The sequence below is a fragment of the Misgurnus anguillicaudatus genome, chromosome 20, assembly GCF_027580225.2.
Source record: "Misgurnus anguillicaudatus chromosome 20, ASM2758022v2, whole genome shotgun sequence".
NCBI classification, from domain to species: Eukaryota; Metazoa; Chordata; class Actinopteri; order Cypriniformes; family Cobitidae; genus Misgurnus; species Misgurnus anguillicaudatus.
The window spans coordinates 21,071,540-21,083,874 of NC_073356.2; the positions used below are offsets into that span (position 1 = coordinate 21,071,540).

Below are 12,335 nucleotides of genomic sequence, written 5' to 3' on the forward strand. Positions count from 1 at the left end.
AATCATTATACATATTCTTTATTATCATAAAAATACCTGAAAAGGTTTGAAGAACAGCAATATAAATATATCCCTGAGCCATTTTCTGGAGCTGCGGGTCATAGCTGCGTGTGTATGGTTCTTCGCATATTGAGTTTCTGCACAAGAGCGCCATCTGGCCTTTGGATGTAGCGGCATTTCACCGTATTTCATTGAGAAGCATAGCAAGCATCATCGGCCGATATATCGGTGCAACCTTTAATGTGTTATTTGCTAAATTTTAGTAGACCATAGGTGTGTATTTTTATTTGATATATTCCTGTTACTTAACAGAAACCAGGATCAGCCTACTTGGATGCATAGTGTGCATACTGTTCACAGTCCCTTATTGGCTCACTGTCTTAGTCTTTTTCTTGCATCAGTTTTAGTGAGTGTAGATTCTGGACCCTACTAAACACATTTTAATGCAATTTAATAGTTTTCACCGGTATAGGAACTGTACCGAATAACAAAAATGTTAAATCCTTAAATGACTGTTGGGATTTTTTTAAATGCCAGAACTACAGAACAGATCCATTGCTCTTGTTCTATCTCAGGTTTCCTTTAGATGGCACTATAATCACATAATTGAAAGATTGTCAGGCAGTCTTGTAAACACATCATGAAGAATAGCAAAAATTCAGGATTGATGATAAAAGTTGTTTTATGTCATTACACACGTGTCAATATTAGCATTGACATCATCATCAGTAATGTTTTTCCATATCACATTTCATTCCAGCGGGGCTTTGTGTAGTCTCTGTCTCACAGACAATGAGCATACTGCATGCTGGAAAATGTTAATTATTAAAAATAACTAATATTTTTGAAATAGTAATTGTAAAGTTACAAATGCACCTTGTTCCGGCAAATAGGGGTGTAACCAGGGGTGTACTGTATTTTCTAGGAGGCAACCCTTTAATAATTAAAAATAGCTATTACAAACCCCAAAAATATTTATACAGTTAATACTTCAACCCCCCACTGTTCAAAACAAATCGACGCCCTTGGCCATGACTCAAATGTTTGATCATATTTTCACAATGGACATGACATACATGACACCAGGACTTATTGTTCTTTATATATTCTGCTTTTCAATAATGCTCTGTTATGCTTTTGATATGCGTCATTCAATAACACTTAAGCTCACTCATCTTGAGCCTTGATTGATGTACAGTGCGTTGAGTCACACACTTTTATGTGCAAATAGACTCGGGCTCATTCATCTCTGCGTACAGGGAATAAAAAGAGGCGATGTATTAATTTATGTAAACACTGTCAGTCAGACTGAATGAAAATATAATTAAACAAAGACTTAGTGACCATTTTAATTAGCGCAGGTTTTAGTTTTATTATGCAATTGCCAATTTGTGTGAAAAGTTACGTGAGGATGTTTTTAATTTCTGATTTCATTTACACCTAATTTGCCACTATACTGTTTGAAACTAAAAAGACAACAGTCTATTTTTATATATTATTATTATTTTTATTTGTTTGTTTAGTTATCAGGCAAACTGCACATTAATAAAACATTTCTGTAAATGTACCAGAATTAGCCAAGTGCTATTTTTCATTCGTTGTTCCTTGACAGAATGTTACAAGTCACCCTTAAAGGAAATATACTAAGTTAAAACACGTACAATTAAAGTAAATAAAAACTGCGCACAAACCATAAAACATTCTTCGAATAAGATTAATAGCAGGGCCGTTAGCAAACATATACAATTTTAATGTTTACAGAGCTGAGTTTTATCTCCATTAGGGGTGTAAGAAAACATCGATACATGCCCCAGCAAGTATCGTGTTATTTTGTTTGGCAATACTGTATCGATTTTCAAAATTGCAATTTCAATATTTTTTATCATGGCAAGATTTATGGCAGTTGTTTCGTTTGGAGTTTACATCCCAACCAACCAACCCAGCATTCTTCTTATCTCAGAACTTAGATGGTTTCAGCAGTAACAACATAAACAAGCGGTTGTCGTGGTCCGCACGTAACTTCCGGTAAACTCCGCTAAGAATAAATAACAACAAAGTTCTATAAACGTAGTTTATTTATATAACAAGCAAAAAACAACACATAGATTACCTAGGAAACCAAAACATTAGTTATTTTCGACGAGGCATTTGTTCAAGAGATCAGTTAAGCAACTAGTCAGACCATAAAAAAAAAAAAAAACGGAAGTAAAGTTCGGATCCAGACGTGTATCGCATCAGCGCACGTGCGTCCGATGAGACCGTTTATACAGTGACCGGAAGTACTAACATAGGGGTGCGCCACACATTTTTTTTGCTAAGGTTTGCCTATGGTGGTGTGTTTGCAACGACAGCTTTCCTAAAATGATATCCTGTTATATTTTTAAAAGAGAAAATGCCTCGCTTTACAGTAGTACAATGTATCGTAACATATTGCACTGTATTGTGATGCATAGTGTATTGCATTGCGAGATTCTTTCAAATACACAGCCCTAATCTCCATTTATATTTCACATTCTTGGTTCTGTTGTGCTTTTATGATTTGTAATGACCAAAATTATTTAAAGGGTTTGTTTTACACCACTGAATGTCTCTCAATGTTTATTTCTCTAATAAGGTAGAATAACATCTACATCTTATGGATGTTGGCTTGCTTAGGGCTCACAAAACAGTCCTTATGGTTGGCATCAAGGCTGTGTTTGTAAGCATATATAAGTTTATGCTTAAAACAAGAACACAAATCCCCAAGATATATTCTCTATAAACAAGTGTTTTATTTCAGAGATGCAGTTTCAAGGAGATTATTAAACCAAGCAATTACAACCCCCTATATTAAAACAACTATTCATATAAAATATATGTATATTTAACAACCCCTCGATGTTGAAAAAACATAGAAAATGGGAAAAATAGAAAACTATGTTATGTAATGCATACATAAAAACATACACGTTAGACAACCTAAAAGCCAACAGACCAAAAGGCATAAAATTTCACATAGTCTAAGCTTCAATGGTAACAACTGGTCCCAGAGATTTTGTCTATTGTTTTTCCTGAACGTGTACCAGTAAAGAGTGACTCATAGCACCCCACCCCCTGCTGATGCCATACCTCAGTGAGTTCACCCACGCTCCCCTCACAGCGCTGCCAACATCAGCCTGTACTGCATCCGTACCGCATGGAGCGTCTTTAAGGAGATTAAAGTCTGTCAGGCCAAATCATATCTATGACATCAAATTGCGCCATTTTTAGGAAAATCCTTTATATTTTGTCACGGTGCTGTAAAATCGAAAACTGTATTTACCTATGCTAATGACAAATCGTGAGCCTCAAACACGATCGTTTCCTCCTTCTTATGTAAACCTCGTACATGCAAAAGATCGCGGGAAAACAGGCCAATCTCAAGATGGCACTAACTGTGACGTTACAGTAGAGCTGAGTTAGCATTATATGCTAGTTAATGCTATATGCTAGCGTTTAGCCTGAAGTCCTATTTTTTGCAGGTCCATACTGAAAAAAAAAACACAAACTTACCCCTCATTAATTTCCAATGTCCAAATAATTGATTATTCCTCAAATTCCGTATCTTTGTCTAATACAGGCTCAAACATAAGGTCTGTTTGCACACACACACAGTGTCAGGATGTGGTGGTGGATAGAACCCAATCGCAGACAGCTCTTAACTAAAAGACGTTTATTGTAACATAAAAACCCTCGAGGGGGCAAACAATGACAGAACTAGAAAATAATCAAGACAAGACAGATCACACGACATGGTATCATAGATACACAATGAACCGGCACAGGACAGCAAACACAAGGGCTTTAAATAGGGAAAACTAAACTAGGGAACAATGACAAACAGGTGAAGGGAATTAACTAATCAAGACTTAACAAGGAAACAGGAGGGTAAGGTTAAGACTAAAGACAGGAGAGCATGCGGTACACAAAACATACACAGACCACATGCCTCTCCACACAAAACAAGACAACAGTGGGCTGCCATGATCCTGTCACATGAAACACATAAAATACATACAGGGCTGACAGGACCATGACAGTACTCCCCCTTTAACAGACGCCTCCAGGCGTCCCCAGGCAACATCTAAACATAACAAACATGACAAAACAGAGTCCAGAATGGCCGACAGTACGTTACATGACATTAAACAATAAACAAAGTCCAACGGCCAGAAGGCCGACAGTGCCCAATGTCCGGACCCCCAAAAACAAGAAGGCGGGACAGACGGTCTCCGCCCAGGAAGTGGGCCCGGAACTCAGCACCGCTCGGCCCGCCGACCTCAAACAGGACACAGGACATGCCGTACAGGAACGCTCGCGGGGCTCTCTGACCAGTGAGCATCCCGGAGCTTGCTGGCCGATCCTCTGTCGCGGGGCTCGCTGAACAGAGCTCCATCGCGGCGACACTCCGACGAACAAACACTCCCACGGGATCCGCTGACCAGGAACTTCCGCAGACCACGCCATCCTGGCACTTCTCTGCGGGGCTCACCGACCAGCCCACTCCCGTGGGGGTTGTCGATCTGGATCCGTCCCGCGGAGCTCCCCGAACAGGAACACACCCGCGAAGCTCGTCGACCAGTAGCCCTACCGTAGACGCCACCGATCAGGAACACACCCACGGGGCTCACTGCACGGCCACAGGAACACAACTCCACAGACAACGGCAGGACGGGGCAGGACTGGACAGACATCAGGACAAGGCAGGACTGGACGGACAGGAACACTCGACGAAGACGAACTGAACAAGGTAACCAAAACCAAAACAGAGCTGTCTGCTGGGTTCAAGAATGGCCGGTTCATTCTGTCAGGATGTGGTGGTGGATAGAACCCAATCGCAGACAGCTCTTAACTAAAAGACGTTTATTGTAACATAAAAACCCTCGAGGGGGCAAACAATGACAGAACTAGAAAATAATCAAGACAAGACAGATCACACGACATGGTATCATAGATACACAATGAACCGGCACAGGACAGCAAACACAAGGGCTTTAAATAGGGAAAACTAAACTAGGGAACAATGACAAACAGGTGAAGGGAATTAACTAATCAAGACTTAACAAGGAAACAGGAGGGTAAGGTTAAGACTAAAGACAGGAGAGCATGCGGTACACAAAACATACACAGACCACATGCCTCTCCACACAAAACAAGACAACAGTGGGCTGCCATGATCCTGTCACATGAAACACATAAAATACATACAGGGCTGACAGGACCATGACACACAGAGCTACTGAAAGGAGCTGCTATGAGAAACAGCCAGTCAGAGCAGAGCTCAACATTATTATTCATGACCCTTTCAAATAAGGTAATAATTGACCATTTCATTGTAAAGGCAAATCCTAGGGTTGTAAATGGACATGTAAAATCGTCTCTGGATAATTTTTGCACTTAATAAAGCCACATATCTTCTGTAGATATCAGAGAACAATTTAACATTATTTTAATGCATTCTTTGGCACCTTTTTTAAAGTTATATTTTTTGGCCATTTTTATTTGACACTGATTAAGGAGAGGACAGGAAAGTACAGGGAGGAGATATGGGATCGGCAAGCCGGGAATCGAACTCCGAAAGTGCGAAAGCACCACATGTCGGAGCGCTGCCCACTAAACCATTGGCTCTGACGGCACCTTTAAGTTCAGAATGAATAAGGGGTTAATTAATGTGGATTGCTTTCTTCAAATAGGTTTGACAGCTGTAATGTTGCTTTTAAATGCTTCCTTAACATCTGCTATTGTAATTGAATATGGCTCAAAAAGTTTACCTCAATCTCGACTCCAAAGCTCTTTTAACCACATTGCATCACACATTATGGGCCTCTCAGCATCTTCTTTCAAAGAAAAGAGGACGGCTTTGTTTCTCAAAGCTGTTTTGAGTGAAATTGATGTTTCTGTACTGATTCTCATTACGGTTCATGAAGGGTGTTCCTCAGGGATGGGTGCTAAGACCATTTAATCTTTGGACTATGAGCCAGATTTAAGAAATAATCAATGTTCCAACCCCGTTTTTAGGAGTGAGGTTGGTTTTCCCCACGATTGTGTCCCAGATGTAGCGAGAAATCCATGCCAACACTCACAGTCATTTTTCTCTCCACAGGAGGAGCTGCGGGAACTAAGAGAACAGCCAACCAATCCACAGGAAGAGCAGGAAATCATCGACAGCATTGAGGAAGTGTACTTCTCCAGCGACTCCTTCGACATGGTGCAATACGAGCTAGAGGTGTGTGCACTTCATAAGTTCTTAAATTGATTTATATCTTTACGCCCCTCATAGATCCGTTCAATTTAAGTATAGAGTCATCATCCTATTTCAAAATTATTCACTATTTTTCAGCAGCACCATAGGGGTGTGCATCTTAGTTGAGAAAACCCCTTAGGGGTTGTGCACACTAAAACTTTTAAACGCGGCTGAAAACACCTGGAGGACGCCGAACGTCAGCTGTTTTTTCAGCTGAGTGCCAGCTTTCTTCAGCTGAGTGTTTTGGTAGCTGTGATACTTCAGCTGTGAGCCGGTTGGTTGCTGTGGTAATGTCCTGCCACTCCTCCACTGTGATTGGACGGCCATGTGTAAAAAACGGAAATTGATGAGTGGAGCTTTTCACCCAAAGTTGAATATTTTTCAACTCTCTGGCGAGCGCCAATTTGAAACTATTGAAAACAGGCAGGCGTAAAAGCTTTGGTGTGCATGCCCCCTTAGGGTGTAAGATCTGCTCAGCCATACAGGCATAAAAAAGGGGTCTTCACTGTTTGAGCTGTTCATCACATACCCCAGATTGATGGATATACGGTGAGTGTAAAGTCTCATTAGATTTGTTGGTGCATTGCAGAATCTGTTCAGAATGAGACTTTCAGCCAAGAGGAAAGTAATTACTCTTATTCAAGACTTGGCTTTTTAGTTTTCTTTGTTTCTCTTGTTTGGGAATGGGCCATTAGTTGTTGTTTGTATATTCCTTTGTTATAAACTCGAGTTGAATAATCAATTATCTGCTTGTCGTTGAACATTTTAATTAAGGGAAAAGTTAGTTCAGGCCGATGAAAACCTATTATGAAGAGAGATATTCGAAGCTGGACAAATGTGCAAGCTTGACAAGTTTGTGTGTGCCCAACAGAAACTCCCTCCGGATCTGAACCTTCAGGAGCTGGAAGATTACAGAGATATGCTGAAGAGACAGCAAGCAGCCGTAAGTACCAGTTTTGGGGATATCTTAAAGCAAATCAGTGTTTAAAACTAACACCTAGTTTGTGATATGGTTTGGCATGAGGCATGTGTTGCATCATTACTGGCACTCTGTGCTCATATCTCCTCCCGGGTCTACGTCACAGTTTATTAACTTATTTACTGTTGTGTGTTTGTGCCATTACGTTTTGACTTCATCTGGAATGATGCAGAGTTCACCTCTGCCTTGCAGCTTTAAAAATGTGTTTTGGATGTTATCCTTTTATTTTTGGTTTATCTTGAAATGCTTGCCTACGCACATCTGTCTTGTCATGGGCGACACCAGATGACCCTTCTTGATGTTATATTTTCCGCAGACCTTTCTATTGCAACACGTGTCGGCTCTGGGGTCTCTGCGGGGACCCCGGCTCCAGCCGGCATTCCTGGGTCGTGACAGCCAGCTGCAGGCAAAAGAGGAGGGGCTCTGCGTGGGGCAGACTTCCTGCTGAATGCCATTACTTTAAATCTTGCCGATAACTCGCGTAGTGTGATGTTTTATTCATGATGCATAAAAGCCTTTCCAGTGTCATTTACGTGAGAGAACATGACCTTACGGACGACAATAGTGTGTGTTTTCTCTTTCAATCCGTGTCTTCCTTTTTGAAATGACTCTTTCCACAGCACCCATATTGGCTGGATGTGAATGTGTCGCTTGTGGTTATTGTGAATTGGGTGGGCCGGTGGAAGAGCGATCCATCTGGTCTATTGTTGGTGGCAGCTTATTCTTCTGCTAGCACTTCACTGGCAGAAGCTCATCACGGAGCTAATTGCTTGTCTGAAATGTGAATAAGTCTGGCTTTTTAAAGGCAGGAAAAGCATTGCAGTGATTCACAGTGAGTTTTTAGTTGTTAAACACTAAGACTTGTCGTCAGACTTAACATTAAAGCAAAGCATGGTCACATTATTGTACCAACCGGGGTTGTCGTTTTTCGTGATCCCATTTTTCAAACTTTAGTTGGTGTGTAAGGTTGCTGTTAGAGCATAAATAATGCCTGACAAATTATACAGCTCAAAGTTCAATGCCAAGCGATATATTTTCTTTAACAGTTCTTTAACAAATTCGCTATTTAAGGACTACAGAGAACGGCCGTTTTGGACTACAGCCCTCTACTTCCTGGATATATTATGTCTATATGAGAGTTTTTGACTGACCTCCGCCCACATGTCAGTCGCCAGCTAAGCTCAAACGGCAGGACAAACATGTCGTCGTCTGAAACAACGTAGGGATGAAATGCGATCTGTAGAACATTTTGTCTGTTTAGGGCTACTGTAGAAACTTGACTGTGACTTCTATGTAAGGAGACCCAAGTCATTAGATAAAAACGGCTCATTCTAAGGCAGGGGTGTCCAGACTTTTTTGTGTGGCGATCTACTTTTAAAATGATAAAGCCGACAAGATCTACCTGCTAAAAACACAGTTAATTATTTTTTTAACACTTTAAATGCCTGTTAGGACTACCTCTACACTGAATATAGGGCTGTTACCATTACTCTATTCTTTTTGAGGAGTTAAAAAAAATCCTTGAGGTCATGTCGAGTACTCCTTAAAATAGCGGAGATGTGGTTTAGTAAAACAACCTAGAAAATGACAACAGTATCAGAAGCATATAAATCAGCGCTACGCTGCCTCTCCCTCTTTCTGTCGTTTGCTCGCTCGCGCACACACACCGTGCACGTGGATCAGCTCCGGGGTGAAGGCAAGAATGCGCATCCTGGTGACTTTTGGAAAATAGACGACTGAGCTGCAGCGGCATGGCATACGATTTATAAAAACACATTTGAGAAAAAAAGCAGCAACTCTGAGTAATTGTGAAACACCCAAGTATTTTAAGACCGTAATGCCAATTCCGCACGTGAAGCAGCAGTTAACTTATGTGCGATCTACCGGCATTGCCCGGCATTGCGATCAACGTATTGGACATCCCTGTTCTAAGGTAATAAAAACAATAAATTTTATTATGTAAGGTCTTTATACACCACTAATAATATAGTTATGTATATTATATTGCATGTCTGTCAAGAAATCCTTCTAAATGTCCCATATTGCATCTTTAAAGATTGTTGTTGATAAAGGAATACCTGAGCCTTAGAGGCCATTCTATAATGATTTATAGCATTATGATAACTATATTAAAACTTAGCGTCCACATCACCAGACGATACAGTTATATAAATTCACTCCTGTTCCCAGTAATTCACACAAATGGCATAAACTAATATTGTAGATTTCCTTTAATGAAAACTTTTTTTAAAATATGCTGTTTTTTGCATTTACACAGGTATAACTAGCGGATGCCCTCAACACTCTGTGTTTTACCCCGAGTTTCTCTGTACATGTACAGTGGCAATAAAATCTTATCTTAAATCTTATCTCTAAACAGTAAATCTAGTTTGTGTAATCTATCACCTTATCTATCTGTGTAGTCAATGTAGAGTAGAAACATTACATAGTCAATTTCACTGCAACAGCTTTGGATACCTGAGGTAATTTTAATTTATGGACTAACAATATTGTTCCTTATATCTTTATTGTTATAGTTGTGGTGCATGTGAACTCCGCTTTTCTCTTCAATATAGAACAATTGTATAGTAAAAGTTATTGTCTGTAGCGCGAACTGCCATTTACTGACGATTAAAAGATTGTTAAATGGTGCCCTGTAATATAGCCTAATAGCCCTATGCTTTATGATATACACTACACATTGTTTCCTGTGAGTTTTAGTGACAGTCCTGTGTGTGTCTTATGGAAAAACAGTAATATTTTTACAACCTTGTGGGAGGTCTGGGAAATTGGGTTATAACATTTTATTTGTTTTACTATTTTTCAGAGTGAAATATTGTCCCATTTTGTATTGCAGTGGTAAATGACTCAAAGCAAAGTTTAACGTTGCATAAAACATTTAAGGGATTTTTATATACAAAATAAATCAGTAAATAGTGCATTATAAGAGAATTCAATAAACAGAATACCTGCAGTGCTTTGTGTACGCAACTATTCATATGGTGAGGAGAAAAATAAACATGCCAAATAAAAGTAATCTAAGCCAGCCGAAAACAAAGCCGCATTATTTCTTCAGTCAATAAGAAAAAAGTATTAATAGTTATTATTGTAGGTGCACAAGGATGCAAACAGATAAGCATTCAATTAATTCATTGTCAGATGTGTACTGTCAAACTATATGCACCCTTTCTATGTTTACATCTGGCAGTTAACCTAAATCGATTGGCTTTTGATATAAATAAAGTAATATTGAACAGGGCCAAAGGATAACTTGTTTAGTGCACCATTGGGCGTTAATTGTGGTTAGATGGTTTGGATGCGCAGAGCTCTTTACTATTTAATTGAGTTTTTCTTTGCAATCCTAATTGAATGTACTAATGCTGTTTTAGCTGATTAGATATTTGTTTGGGAGCTATTTCCTGTACTCAATTGGTAAAATGAATAATATTAATGCTGAACTTTATTAATTGAATAATTTGTTTGGGTTCTTTTAAGGATGTTGTCGTAATTGGAAAATAAGGTGGAGTGAGGGCTGTTTTGAATATGGTTCCTCGCTGACGCTATTTGGATACGTAAAACCAGCTAGGGAAAATTGCAGGCTGTTTACTGATCTGGTGCAAGCTCTGTTTAATAGATTTCTAATTGGAGTTATTACCCGTGCACGGCTCAGTCTGCAGGTAGGCGCACTGGGAATGTTGGCGGTCTTGTGCCTTGCTGACAGACAGCTTTGCCGGGTTGTTATCGTATTTGCTCTATCGCTGCTAAATTACAAGTTTGACAGGGTGTGATGCAGCAAATGTTGGCCAGTAGTTTTCTGATGCTGGCTCTGTACTCACAGCTGCTTTTCTAAACCTGATCTGTCCATCTTATACAGATATGAATTATGAATGATCAGTAGGTGGGGCAGTTAGCTTTGTGAAAAGCATGGACCCTCCTCCTGATGTACTCTTTACCCTTCATTGATTTAATAAATTACAGGTTCATGCAGTATCTTTCCGTTTTTACCATCAGCTTGTTGAGTGAGTTTAGTGATAGCTGTAATGCTTTTTCTGAAGAAAGTGGCATTAAGTATTTCCAAGGATTGCAGTATTTTTGCCTCTATTGTTGAAATTGTCGTGCTAAGGAAAAAGGAAATCTGAAAGTCTGTGAGAAAGTAAAATGCAGTGTAACATTATGTCAGCGTACATGGTATAGGTTATAGGGGGCAGTAAGTGGTAATGTCAAAGGGACATTTCACTTTTTTTGAAAATATGCTAATTTTCCAGCTCCCCTAGAGTTAAACATTTAATTTACCGTTTTGGAATCCATTCAGCTGATCTCCGGGTCTGGCGGTACCACTTTAAGCCTAGCTTAGCACAATCCATTGAATCTAATTAGACCATTAGCATCACGCTCAAAAATAAGAGTTTCGATATTTTATTTAAAACTGGTGTAAAATCAAGGACTTTGCGGATGTAACATGGTTGCAGCAGGCGTAGTGATATTACGCAGTGCCCGAAAATAGTACCCTGTTATTGAAAGTAACCAAGGGGACTGTTTTCGGGCAGTGCATGATATCACTGCGCCTGCTGCAGCCATGTTACATCCGCAAAGTCACTGATTATTACACCAGAATGAGATAATAGTTCCTAAATATATATCCGCCTAGAAAATCGCAACTTTTAATTTTCTGTCGATCTTAGTACACGATGTAACTACAGAAGAGTCAAGTTTAAAATAGGAAAAATATCTATACTCTTTAGCGTTATTTTTTAGCGCAATGCTAATGGTCTAATCAGATTCAATGGATTATGCTATATGCTAAAAGTGCTAGCGTCAGACCCGGAGATCAGCTGAATGGATTCCAAAACGGTATGAATCAAGTTTAACTCTAGGGGAGCTGGAAAATAAGCATATTTAAAAAAAAAAAAGTGAAATGTCCCTTTAAGAGTCAAGTCAGTATGTATGCACAAAAACTGAGGTGCTCTTGAAAATGTCACTTCTAGTTGACTTTATCTTTCTCACATACACACACACACACACACACTTCAGCATGCTCCTACCAGTCAGTCTCGGCTTTTCACACGGTGGTTTCTTCTAACATACGGCACTACT

The 12,335-nt window shown here is 39.6% G+C and overlaps 1 protein-coding gene across 2 annotated transcripts in view; it reads left to right on the forward strand.

Annotated features, from left to right (window-relative positions):
* The window catches only part of vps50 (VPS50 EARP/GARPII complex subunit), a 162,791-nt gene that overhangs the window by 4,941 nt on the left and 145,515 nt on the right, over positions 1-12,335 (forward strand). For both annotated transcript variants that reach the window (XM_073858278.1, XM_073858279.1), the window contains exons 3-4: positions 6,122-6,244; positions 7,134-7,205. In XM_073858278.1, coding sequence (XP_073714379.1) covers positions 6,122-6,244; positions 7,134-7,205 — 195 coding nt within the window. The remainder of the gene's footprint in view (positions 1-6,121; positions 6,245-7,133; positions 7,206-12,335) is intronic.